The sequence below is a fragment of the Diadema setosum genome, chromosome 16 (assembly GCF_964275005.1).
Source record: "Diadema setosum chromosome 16, eeDiaSeto1, whole genome shotgun sequence".
Classification (NCBI taxonomy): domain Eukaryota; kingdom Metazoa; phylum Echinodermata; class Echinoidea; order Diadematoida; family Diadematidae; genus Diadema; species Diadema setosum.
Genome location: NC_092700.1, coordinates 27,254,412 through 27,269,058, shown reverse-complemented (window position 1 = coordinate 27,269,058; position 14,647 = coordinate 27,254,412). Strand labels below are relative to the sequence as shown.

General features: G+C 36.6%; 1 protein-coding gene across 1 annotated transcript in view; it reads right to left on the bottom strand.

Moving 5' to 3' along the window:
• Nucleotides 1-4,310, bottom strand: part of LOC140239771 (uncharacterized) — a 39,557-nt gene extending 35,247 nt beyond the window's left edge. Inside the window, exon 1 of the mRNA XM_072319592.1 lies at nt 4,241-4,310. Coding sequence (XP_072175693.1) covers nt 4,241-4,310 — 70 coding nt within the window. The remainder of the gene's footprint in view (nt 1-4,240) is intronic.
• Between the last annotated feature and the right edge of the window lie 10,337 nt (nt 4,311-14,647).

Sequence of the window (14,647 nt, the reverse complement as noted above, 5' to 3'; positions counted from 1 at the left end):
TTTGCTTTCCTGTGGAAACTCCCACTTATCACAAGAGAATAGACATAACCCAACCTGGAAAAAAAAAAAATGAAATATTGAGTGGTTTTCGCGTTCCTCTAGCTCGATCTCCTTGTGTGTCGGTAGATAAAGGACGCTCTCCACGCATTTTGCTATTGAATCGAAAGGGCTTGTGCCGAAAGGGTGGGTTGGGTGGTGGCGCGTCGCGTTAATGGGAACACCACCCTTCGTCCAAAGCCCCCCCCCCCCCCGGTTTTGCCGAAAGGGTGCGTTGGGAGCGTTGGGTCGCGTCGCGTTGACTGGAACCCCACCCTTCGTCCAAAGCCCCCCCCCCCCTGTTTTGCCGATAGGATGCGTTGTTACCTTTTCTCGTGTAATATTAAAAGACGAGTTTTGAATTTATATTTAACCTTCAAACAACCATTTCAAAGAGGTTATCGTCCGGATCTAATATTTAGTTCGTCCAATGTTCATTTGGTCCAATATCCATTTGGTCTAATATCCGTTTCTGTTTTACATTACAGGGCATGGATCATGTGGATAATCAGTGGCTTATAGTCCAGGCTGCTGCTTGGGGTGCTGGCCTGGCACCATGGGGGAGGGGCGAGGGACCCTAAACTTTACCCTAATCTTATTTCATGTGAATGAACATATTTTTTTTTCTCCCTCAATGAAGGGTCAGAGGGTAGTCCGTAGTCGTAGAAAAAGCCCCCCCCCCCCACAAAAAAAAAATAATAATAACCCAGTTGGTCATATAGACGAAACGATGATTGGACCAAATGGTACCTGATTAGACCAGGAGGCTGGCTATTAGACCAAATGACAATAAGATCAATGGTTATTAGACTAAATGGGTGTAGACTAAATGATGATAGACAGACTAAGGCTAGACCAACTGGGCAATGGACCAAAATTAATGATGTGTACACCAAAATTATATTGGACAAATTTGGTTTTATTTTATACCATTTATTTTGATGATTAGACGAAATGGAATTAGACCAACTCATAATAGACCAAATCGGTATTTGATGAAATAAATTGGTGTTAGACCAAAAATAGACCAAATGGCTATTATTAGACGAATTGACTGTAGACCAAATAGTAATTAAACCAAATAACAATTAGACCAAACAGTAATTGGACGAAATGATGACCAGACCAACTGGTTATTAGACCAACTCATATTAAACAGTCTATTAGACCAACTGGCTGTAGACCAAGTGGTAATAGAGTGTAAAGCGATCCGGACGATAGCCTATTTGAAATGGTTGTTTGAAGGTTAAATATAAATTCAAAACTCGTCTTTTAACATTAGGCCTACATGAGAAAAAGTACCAACGCACCCTTTCGGCAAAACCGGGGGGGGGGGGGGGGGGGGGCTTTGGACGAAGGGTGGGGTTCCAGTCAACGCGACGCGACCCAACGCTCCCAATCGAAATCGAGAATCCGACCGAAAGTTACTTCATACCTGCTATTTTTCTCCCAGACTCGTACATTCCTTTCATTTCACTCATTTCTTTCTTTGTTTATTTGGGAAATATAAAGTAATACTTAGATTATGACAGAGGAGCAAATAACATTAAAAAAAGTATAATTGGAGCCGTTATTCTAGACCGAAATAAAGATTACATTTACTACAGTAACCGAAACATACAGAAATTACAGACAAATTGCCATTATGTATAATACATTTGTTAAAAATGCACATAAACCTATTTGCACACACACGCAAACTCACACATACATCGTAAATGCCTATAGAAGGATATAGGGAAGGAGAAACTAGAACTAGGCAAAAAGATGGAGAGTGTTGCGTATACATGTACTAGTTACTCGTCGATGCTATCTGTTTAAATACACTCTGTTTATATAGAACTTTGAATCTGGAAAGTGTGGCACTAGATTGGAGACCACCATTTGGATATTCCATTCCATGGCGCCAGTGAAACGAATACATTGCCAGCTCAAATTTGACTGTGTCAGCAGTTTTCCTAAGATTATAACACTCACGGGTGATATTGTGAATGAAATGAGAAATTAGTCTGGAACATATTTTTGAATACTTCAGGCAACACATTGTTATGGAGCTTTAACAAAATCAGCAAAATATTACGTTTAACAGGATAGAAGGTAGACAAAAACAATAGTGATAAAGTCACAATAGTAAAGTGATTATTACTTACTTCACGAAAAGCTCGTTTCTGGAGCGTGTATGACCTGTTAATGTCTAGTCTGTATGCATTCCTCACAATTTGATTACAGTATTTTAGATGGGGCAAAATTATTGCATGATAGATATTTACCAGTATAAAAGCATATTACTAGAAGGACAATGTATTTGAGTTTGAAAAAAAAAACACCTACAGTTCTTGACAATTTAGAATATATGTTCGAAACATGGCACTTCAAGTGAAGGAATTCGACATGAATTCGAATCCCTGAAAGAAATATTGACTCATCAGTTTATTTTATACTTCTTATACTTCTTATACTTATTTCAAAAGAACGTTGACCATCATATGATTTATTGTGATTATCATTTTTTTTTTTGCATGCGAAACAATAGTTTTCTACATCTTGGATGAAATGTCATTTTCATTTTTGTTGGACTTGCAGGTCCCTACGGTAACCATACCAGTTCATTATTCATTGTAATAATATAAAGTGTAGACATATATTTTATGTAAGTAAACTGCAACTGTATCATCAGGAAATAATGAAAGTTGCACGATCTTTGAAAAATTGACGATGTAATTCACAAATAATAAAAACGAAAGAGGTCCAAGAAATGCGCCTTTTGGTTTACCAATATTCACACTCAGACATTTAGATTCAACACCACCGACCACCTTATACTGTTTTCGGTTTGGAAATTCATTCCCCTCATGCCATATAAGGATATAGTCATATATGTTTTTACAAATATAAAATGGGATAATCCATGGTGTAAAATGCCTATAAACTCAACAACAAAGGTTACCTGTCAGAAATTGGGGCAAAATATAATCAGAAAAATGGATAACACTAACTGAGATTGAATACTTATTTTTTTCTTTTCGGAATCCAATATATGTTTAGGATTCAATAAAGGTTTCATTGTCAGAAAGGTATAACGCCTCTGGTATATTAGTTGTTGTTGTTTTTTTTTCTACGAGCTTGGTGAATATTGACAGATAATTGCAGTAGATCTTTAATGTGAAATATAGGCCTTCTGACATTTGACTGAGATTTACCTTTGCAATAATGTTTATTGTGATTATTATTTTTTCACAGCCAGAACTGAATGATGCAAGAACAATGCACAAAGTTTTAGCGAAAATGAATGCCTTCCTTTAAAGTTCGGGAGAAATATAATCATCTAGTTCAGATGCTTCAGATATGTCTCTGAAAATAAGTTATTTGATTGATTTCGTGAAAGGAAGTTGGTCATAAAAAATATGGTACAATTCCAGATGCAAAATAGTCTTTTAAAAAATCATGTGTCTGATATTGATATTGAAATTTCGTGGTCTACATTTTGCAAGTTAATTGTGAAATAGTTTGACAATGTCGTCTCTTATAATGTAAACTTTTTCTTTCCAAAAGGAATGTGTTTGGGAACGAATATCGTTCTAAAGTACCAGTGTGGTATTCATTTGTTGCCATTTTTTTTTTTTTTTTTTTGCAGAATATCTTTTAGGGGAAAAATCAATTCTTATAGGACGCTTGTTTTGAATCACGAATAGGCAATACAATACTTTTATCAGTCTTAACATCTTACATCCTGAGCAATTTGGCTTCCCCAACAATTTTTTTAAGTGTTTGTTCTTGCTGTTGATGGATGTAACAGTACAATTTGTGATCAAAGGTCCCCTTGATCTGGCATATATCCCTATTTTGGATACGTTTGAATGGAAAACAAATTTCAAATACCATTACATTGAAACACCCACTGCTGATGTACATTATACCAAACAATTAACATTAATTTACTCTTTCTGTATCAAGTGCAAGCTTTTATCAATTGATTTTTTTTTTTAAACAGGCGATTAATCAAGATATATACACAGTATGAAATAAAATGAAATATCGGAATGGTCATTTTCCACGTTAGCAACCAATAGAACCGGTATGATTATTGATAATATCCGATGGTCTTCTCTTCCCATTGTGGTTTTACAATCACTTTCAAGTGATATTGTAACTAGAGACCTGAAAACGTTTAAGTGCAGGTCCATTAATACTGGGCTCCCCTTACCTTCAGCGGAGTTGCAGAGCGCAGAAATAATTAATATCATTGGCAGAACTAGGTTGTATCTCCTTTTCATCATCATGATCACAGGTACCCAACGACTGAGATGTTTGGTATAAAACAACGTGGGTATACGCTTTGCGGCAAACCTGTCAGTGGGCCAAAGTTGTCATGTTTGCAGCTCTCCAAATTGGGCTATATTATGGTCCGACACGCCCCATGCAACGCACCCTTTCGAGATTCACGAGATCCTTTTGTAAAGACGAGGAAGTACTAGAAGTGCACGTCGCTCCGTCCCGCCACGCACAGGTCTGCCAAGTCTGTTGGTTAGTTTGTCGAAGTCTCCTTTGTTGCGGATAGTGGAACATTTAGTATCGTTGACAATGTCTTTCCATTGGAGACATATTTGAAGGTTCACTAGGAATGAATTTGTCCGTTTGCTTGTTAGAGTGCGTGGAAAATAATCTTGTTACAAGTGCAGAACTACGATTTTTATTGACCCAAAAGCTGCTATCTTCCGCCGCGGTCAAAAGCTGCGCTGAAATTTATGCACGAGTACTATTGAAGTTCAGCTTGCGTGCTGTAGTGTATAACAGAGCTGAATAATAGAGCATTTCTCTTTTGAATAATGTCGTTCCAGTTCAACCGTTTGCAATAACAATGTCTTCAACACAGTTATGTAGTCACACACCATTTAGCCTCTGTTCCATACCATTATAGCTTACTAATACCATAATTCAACTTCAAATGATTTACCCATACCACATGACATATGTCATTCTTGTCTGTGGATGCTAGAGTTACTATTTTCTAAGGAAATAATTATTGTATGCTGCAGCTACTGACACGTTAATTCAAATAACTTGAAAGTGTCTGTTTAGATAGTAATATTCGTACCAGAATTTAATAATAACCTAGTGAAGGATGAATACCACATTGATATGAACATCATGATCTTCATTATCAAGATTCTGATAACATTGATATATCATTGCACAAGAAACCTAATATCTTATTTTGAGATATAATAACAATGATTTGAATCTCCATTATGTTCCCGGGAGGTGTTTCATAGAGCTGTTCTTAAAGTTAGTAACGACTTAAGAACGACTGATGGTCAGTTCTGTGTGCTATACTTATCAGAATTTCCATAATTCATCACAAGAACTGATCACCAGTCGCTCTTAACTCGTTCGTAACTTAAAGAACATCTTTACGAAACACCCCTGTTTATCCATAGTCCTTATTTGTAAAGATTAACGTTACATCGTTCAGATCTAGACTCGCCATAGGCCTACATCTGATTAGCAACGAGTGAAATTGAATTTGTATACCTTTAACTATCAATGTAGGATATGATTCATTCTTATGCATTTTATGAATAAATCAAATCAAACCAAACAAACCAAATCGGATCAGTTCATATCAAATCACTATAAGATGAACTCTTATTAATCCATCAACCTTATAGTCAGATCGAAGGGTTTGAAATAAAGCACCATTTAGATAAGGATCACATGAATAATCATCGCATCACAGATGCTTATCTCAGTGAAGTTGCAAACCAAAATGTCTGTTGGTACAAATGACCTTTTTCTGCTCATGTGCAAAGTGGAATTACGAACTGGTCTATAAACGCGACCACGCTCATTGTTACCACGTGACGGCCTTCTTACACGCGACTGTATACACGTTTGACGCCGCGAGCCCCAGCTATACTCTGCCATATTATTTTGACCAAGGTCTTGCGGACGAGCAGTTTCAGACCGACACAAATTTATTAGCATGCTACTCAGAGTGATTTTCTCAAGGGATGCCACAACACTGTTTGGTTTAGGATTGTGCCGTTATTGTTCTCAAGACTCCTGTGAAACGGACGATGCCATTATCGAAGTGGGATATTTCGGTTTCGCCTCATCAGTTAAGGACGGTTAGACCTATGTCACTGGAGGAGACATCGCAACGACTGATCAGTCGCCGCGACTCGTGAGACTCGAAAGACCAGAAAACGCCTGCCCTCTCACCAGGGAGGCGACTCCAAGGCGACGTCTGAGGTGTCTTCTAACAAGGTATGGATCTCCGCAAGGTCGGGAAGACATCACGGACAAGATCAGTCTCCGCAACGTGTATAGGTGACGTCGCGGAGACATCTCCGCGGCAAGCTGGACGCTGGAAAAAAAAAGTATCCGAAAACTCGAACGTATTCTATTCTCCCGCGACTCTCCGGAGACCCTGCTTATCTGCAGGAGGCGTGGTGGAGATGTCTTTGAGGTGTCTCCGCAACCAGCGAGACTCGAGTCGCCACAGGGTCGCCACCGAGTCATTAGTCAGTGAGATGCCAACTTAAGTGTGGGTCGAACTCAACTGCAGGTGTTTCGGTCGAACAGTGTAACATCAACAATCACTCGGTTTGTCACATAATGATTTTTATAACTCTTTGTCAACCATTTTGTTATGAATGTTCGAGCTATTGAGGCAGGACGATGTGTCTGTGAAAGGATTGTGAAAGGATGTAAGATGGGCTCCTGAAATCACTTACGACATGGGCGGATTTGTTCATACATGTATGTTGTTGCCTATGATGTGATCGTATTCGTTTCATACATCGCTGCTTATAACAGCCAGCCATTTTAGCGCAAAATAGTCACAGTATTCATCGCTGTGTAGAAAGAAATCACTGCTGACAATTTTTTTTTGTGAGTAAATTCCACATAATTTCCGTAATGCCTGGAATTAGTCATGTTCATATATTTCTCATTTCGTTTGTGCATCCATTTGTGTATTTTTCAAATTGTTCTTTAATGCACTTGACCGTAATACAATAAAGTAAACGAAAGACGTACTATAACAAAGCGATGATTGCCTTTGCCAATTCGAAAAAAAAAAGAAAAAAAATAGTTTGTTTTCGACGTACATACACATGGTTCCTTATGTTGGATCTGAAACATCGAATGTTGTCTAACAACGATTTTTTTCCCCCCAAATGCTCATTCGCCCTGTAGAAAAGGATTCCTGAATAGTCTTTTGTACTGCTGTTGTTCTATATTTACATGCGTTAATCTCATGATGCTGCAATCCACACTTGATAAAGTCAGGTTATGATGGAGCTTGCTACTTTAAGACAGAGAACTTCAACCGAAATATTTATATCTACAGTATTCAGTTGCCTTTCGAGAATGTGTGCTGCAATGACTTTCCATAAATTATTTAATCTGGTGGTCATGAAAATAAAATCTGTCAGTCGCTTTATTTTTTCATCACTGATTTTACTCAGCAAAAACAAATTTTGCAAGCGATTATAGAGGATGTATCTGTTAAATTTTGTTCGTCACGTACACGTGTACCTTGATATCATTATTGCTATTTCATGATTTTATTCTTATTCTGAATATATTTATAATTGTAATTATTACTATACGGTCATTATTATTGTTATCATTGTAATCATTTCTTATAGGTACACCGGACCTTACCGATTTTTTTTTTTTTTTTTTTGTGTGTGTGTGTGTGCATGAAACAACCTCAGCGTAATTTGAATTGACGAGTGCACTGAGAATTAAGGTACTGCTTACAGGCCTGACGTTCTTGTTTATCAATGATCGTAGTTAAGTATATATACCAGTACTGTAATCAACCCATATACGAGATTGTGTATAAAGCTAGATAACATTTTGTGGTGACCTCACGTTAGATTCCCTCATAGCTGGTAAAATCCCTGCATTTATATCATATCAGTCACTTATTACTGGGGAATGCATATATCATAAACAAATTGTAAATACGCAATAAAGTTTGAGCCAATTTATTGTATTATTCCATGAGCGTGAGATCGTGCAATCATTCCAGCTGAACTTTGTGAAACTTGCTACATGTATACGCATGTGCACAGTTGCACACACACAGACATATTATATATATATATATATATATATATATATATATATACATATTTATATTTGTATATACTTATATATACATATATATATATACGTATATATATATATATATATATATATATATATATATATATAATTATATACATACATATGTACAAATCGCAATGATGATACATTCTGTGGCATGTGAAGCAATGGTCGTGAATTATATCCTTATACACCTTGTTATATAGGCGGGTTATCACATTCGAGATTAACAATGTTATATAATAATCGTCAAAAAATTACAACAATTCACATATAGATTTAATTGATTCATATCATTTTCACTTTCACCTTTTAAACATGACATCAAATTAACACATTGAACCTTGGACCATTCCTGTTAATGGTAAAAGATACGTAGGTGACCTAATCACACTTTTTTTTTTCGAAAGACGGTTACAAATAGAGATTACTTATTTTAAAGTAAGCAAATAGAAACCATAAAAGAGACATTCTTTGAGAGGTATATAATGTGATGATGATGAATAATATGACAATTATTTTGAGGAAGGAAAACAGAAAAGTTTTTATGCAATTAACTAAATCTTACTAATGTTAGTGTGAGAAACCTACTGAAAAGCTAATAAGCTTGTATAAACTAGGTCCATTGGGAGAGAGAGAGAGAAAAGGAAATAACAATAGAGGTTGAGTAAAAGAACATAAAAATAGAACATAGAAATTTACAAACGCACGAAAAAAAAGGAGCACGTGCATGCACTCAAAGACAGTGTCGTAGGACCTACAGATACAATATACAATCAAATGAATTTTGACGGGCTTCATTTTTTAAAGACTGCCATGACAGAATTTTTTTACGTAAGTCCTCCTTATAATTATGTTCCTGTCTGTGTTCTGAATATAACGATGTGTCTATTCTCTTTTTCTCCTGCATTCTTACCAACATAATTACATATAAAAAAATGTTTTGCATTATATTCAATCCAATTCAATTTTACATTATGGAGTCTAGATTGCTTGCGTCCACGATGGCACGTGCTGTAGTTTTTCCCCCTTTTTTTTCTCTTTTTTTCTCCTTTTTTTCCTTTTCTTTCTTTTTCCCTTCCCAATCATCTTGATGTCAGTTGACATCGGTTCGTTTTATTTTGTTTTATATTGCTGTCTTGTGTATTTTCTGGGGGTCCCATATCGTACAAGCTCTGCTTCTTAGTGGGACCATCCACTTCCATCCTCATCCTTAGTTGACTTGTATTATACGCTTTATGTATATATTAACAAAGATGTAATTGCATTTTATTTTTTCATCTACTTCTCATTTTCATATGTACCTTGTCAAATTACATTCTGCAAGTATTACAAATATCCTGTACATATGCAATCTATATAATTTCTTTGTTTATTTGATGGAAGTGAAAATAAAGTTGAATCTTGAATCTTGAAATTTGCCAGCTATGATTGACTACAAGGCATAATACAGCTAGGTACGAAACAACAGCCATCAATGGTGAACAAACAAACAAACAAACAATCAAACAATCACAGCACTAACCGTGTTCTGTGCACCAAGTGAATTATTTTTAATAAGTGCATTACACTTGTCACTTTCATATATCCGGCAATATCAATCACATCATTATGCTCCCACGGACTTTAGCGTCAAGTATCGTGTGAATTAGCTTAAAATGGTTGCTGTACGGGTAACATCAGTTACCTATCAATACCTTTAACGGCCACTGTGATGTACTTGTTCGAATATTATTTCAAGGTGTATTTAGTGTGCACTCATGCCTTCCACAGACTACCCTTCGATACAGACACGAAAAAGCTGTGATTGATTAGAAAACATTACATACGACAAGATGTAAATCAATACACGGACATCAAACTGCCCTGAAGATTCTCCATCACTGGAGAGAAGACGTATAAGAGAAAATACCAGAGTTTGCTGAGAGAACACTTTTTTTTTATCCCTCTCAGGGTATATAATTTACAAGACACAGAGTGATATTTGCATAATCGTGTAACACATCCCTTATGGAAAGAACACAGTTTAAACACACTATGTAACACAGTGTGCAACACAGTGTGGAACACAATGTGTAACCTCAGTGTCGAACACATGTTTTCAATATGTGATTTTGGAACGTGTGGTAACACTGTGTATTTACCACCGTGTGAAACACAGCGTCACCACACTGTGCAACATACCGTTACCACATGGTCCAAAACACATATTAAATACTGTGAATCAAACCACAGTCTCACACACTGTGACCACAGGGTTATAACCACATAGTCCATTACACTGTGGTAGTCACCACTTAATCCACCACACTATGGTATTCACTATATAGTCCACCACACTATGGTATTCACCACATAGTCCACCACACTATGGTATTCACCACATAGTCTACCATACTGTGGCAGTCGCCACATAGTCCACCACACTATGGCATTCTCCACATAGTCTACCACACTGTGGCAGTTGCCACATAGTCCACCACAGTACATTGTGGTAGTCACCACATGGTCATCACTCTAAAGGCCCATGATATACATTTATACCTAACTGCCATATTTATGTATAAACACATTCGAAATTTATTACCATTTTTCCATAATGCCCTAGTAACCAATGACCATATTCACCCATACCCTACCCGTCGTTCCCATGATTTTCATTTAAGTAATCCAAAGCTTTTACTTGCTCAAAAGTCGATTAGACATCACGGTCCGGATACATGGAACACTCTTCCTGAGGAGTTGAAACAGTGTGCCTCCTTGTTTTCATTCAAAGCAAACTTAAAGAAGCATATTTTACTGCAGTATACTTCAAATACGAGTTAAGCATGAATAATTTATATGACTCATGTTGGTCTCCCGATAGCAACATCATATGCCGTTCACTCTTCCAGCAAACCAATTTTATTATTCTAAATTCCAGCCTATCTGCCCCTGTGCACTTTCAAGCACCTGCACGCACACTCACCACCATCACACATCAGAGTTTATTTTCCCCTGCTATCTTCGCAGCAGAATTTGTATTGTTACGAATTTAATACGTCCCTACCTTTTCCTCGGGCCGGCCATCTTTTCAAGCAATGCTTACAATGGCCGCCCTCTGCATTATCGCTTCTTAAATGTAATATTGTTATTGTAATCCCTGCTGCATAGACATGCATACTGTAATACTATATCACTAATTTCCTTTTATATCGTTGTTTATGCAAGTCAAACGACTCTGTGTCAAATACACTTTGTATGTTTCCCATGTTCATGATTATGTAATTTATGTATATATTGATTTGCAAAAAAATGAAGTATCTATCAAACAAAAAACGTGTATTAATACATATGTCACTACATAGTCATCAGGTGTATCAATATTTGTAATGCATGAAGGCACGGTTACTGACTAGATAACACTGTTATTGAATATGAAATTACCTTTTCATAAAAGAAATTACGAAATTGGGTATAACATAACATTATTAGACAATAGTTCAAAGGAAATCCCATCGTAAATACTTCGAATTTAAAAGTATTATATGAATTTTCTAAAATTTAGGCTGCTTTATATGAATATTCATGAGCTATGCAAAAATCTGTACCACAGGAATACCACATGAAGTATCACATGCTGTACCTCAGCACTCCCACTTAATAGGTAATACTGTAGGAGTATAGGACAGGTTAAGTACTGCTTAAATCAATTGTCATAATTCACAGCATAACTCACGTATTAATGAGATTCTGGAATATGCGTTTTGTTTTGTTTTTGCTTTGTTTTTTATTCGAGTTGGTACTACTGTATGGTACTGTTGTGTGGTATTGTCCTGTGATAATCATGTGGTATAGCATGTCAAGAAAAAAAAAAAACCCACAAGAATATCCTGTGACATTTTTCTGTAATTAAAGTGTACAAGAAAGCAGTTGTAAACACAGTTTGTATCCATACTACTGAATATTCTCGGCACACTACCAGAAGAAATTATTGTGTACAAGAAACAGGCAATGAAGTGGCATTTGTACATGGCTTTGTGGTTTTGGAAGATGATAGTGATGCCTTTGCTCTCATTAAGTATGTAGAGCATGATGGCCCATTTGTAAAGAACAGAGACAGGGAGAGCCATGCTGATGCTGTACACATCAGAGTAGTGAAACGTGTTACCAATAGATTGTATGCAATACCTCCTTGTGAAATCATAGGAAAGCCTGTGATTTATGAGAGAAACAGGGAAGTTATAACATGTCACTTTTTGTTCTCTTTCCACAACTACAGATACTCCTAGCATTACATCATTTCTACTGTTTGATGTTATGCATCCGTAAACAGCATTATCACAACATTAAATGCATGATTTATTCATCTGAAGGTTGGATAAATGACATGTATAGGTCATATTCTCACATTAAATGAATCTGTTGTTCCATGCCAGTATTTGAAATTTGAAAGGTATCAACTGAAATTAGAAAAATAAATAAGTATTGAACATTTGCAACTACCGTGTACTTAAATTGTGTTGTATATTGTCCAGCTGTAAGTTATTGGTTTATTACTTCAACGGATAATAAGACCAGATAAGTTGCTTTAATAACTTGATAAAAATCTCTGGGGAGTACATGTAGTGATGAGATATATTCTTTTAATTTGATACAGACATGCTCATTTATTAATACACTACAATACTTGAATCCTTTGACCACACTGGTAAAATGCTCCCCCCCCCCCCAACAAAACCAGAAATAGCCTGGTTTTATAAGGATTAACATGCCATGTGGTAGTACAAGATCTGAAATCCCATACTGACAATACTATAGCAAAGTTCAATATACACCACAATGTGGTAAACATGAGTCATTGTGTGTCAAAGTACTAGATGTTTAAAAAGATAGTTTACGCTTTTGATTGTGAATAACTGAAAACCCATGAAAATATAACTTTCCACAAATTTACACAGTAGGTAGCAAATATAGGCATACAATTGTGTTGTATGCTGTTTCCTGCAATATTTTGAAACAGTACCCAACAAAATTGTGCGTTATTCAGCGGCTACCTACCGTGAAAATTTGAGGAAAGTTAATGTCATTATTTTTTAGTTATTCAAAATAAAAAAAATGTAGTGTTTTTCCCTAAACATCTAGTAGCGGATATTATTGTGTTAAATCAATGATCTGAAATCCCACTGTGTAACAACATTTTGGACACAGGAGTACACATATTTCTATATATACCACACTGTATGTTCAGCATGCCAAGTATGTGGAGATAATGTAGGTGAATAATCTGAAACCCACAAAGTGACAACACCGAGCACAGGGTTTACGCATAATTCAATATATACCACACTGTGGTAAGCACAAATCACAGTGTCCGGTATGCCAAGTCTGTGTGGATTATGTGGTAAATGAATGATCTGAAATCCCACAGTGTGCCAACACTATCAACACAGAGAGTGCACATAGTTTAAAATATACCACACTGTGTCAAACATGATGCACAGTGTGTTCAGTATGTCATCTATGTGGGGATTATGTGGTAAACCACTTAAACTGAAATACCAGACTGTGGTAGCATTATGAACACAGGGTTTACACATAGTTCGATACATAAACCACACTGTGGTATATGTGTACCACTCTGTGTTCAGTATGCCAATAATGCGGTACACTATGTGATCTCAAATCCCACACCGTGACAACGCTGTGACCACATGGCAAGCACATTGTTTACGCATAGTCAACTATGTGAACACACTGTGGTAACACTATAACACACTGTGGTATATGTGTGCCACTCTGTGTTCGGTATGCCAATTATGTGGTACACTATGTGATCTCAAATACCACAATGTGACAACGCTGTGACCACATGGTTAACACATTGTTTACACATAATCAACTATGTGAACACACTGTGGTAACACTGTGTTTCTTCCATAAGGGATAATCAACAGTGATCAAGGTATCTGCCTTGGATCAATTTTTTTAAGTATAGGCCCGAGAGTATCGTATGAAGAACGGTGTATCCTACTTATCAAACTGTGTGAATCCGTATAGGAATGAGGGACTTGGGTGAGGTCTGATTGCTGTAAGAAGATGAGATATGTGTATTCCCATATTTCCATGTCACAAACGACCGCTGGGCCGAAGCTCCAGTGTGAACTGTGCATAACAGACTTTACAGATCCTTGTGTCACGCCCTCGCTCTTCAACATCTCCTGCGAGGTTTTATGACGTAATGTATGTTTTCTTTTGACGTAATATTCGTCTTATCAAAACTAATTCGAATATCGTTTATCAATATAAAAACAGTACAAAATGTGGTACAAAAAAATAGTGAGTCAATAGTGAACTAAACCTGTTTGCTACAACGCCAGAAAAAGTATTGACATCGCAATCACGATATTACATGAGAGTTCTTTGTATCAATGTAGAAATTTTTGCTCAGCATAAGGTACATGCATGTGGATACATGAATATGAACATACTGTTATCGGGGATATCACTG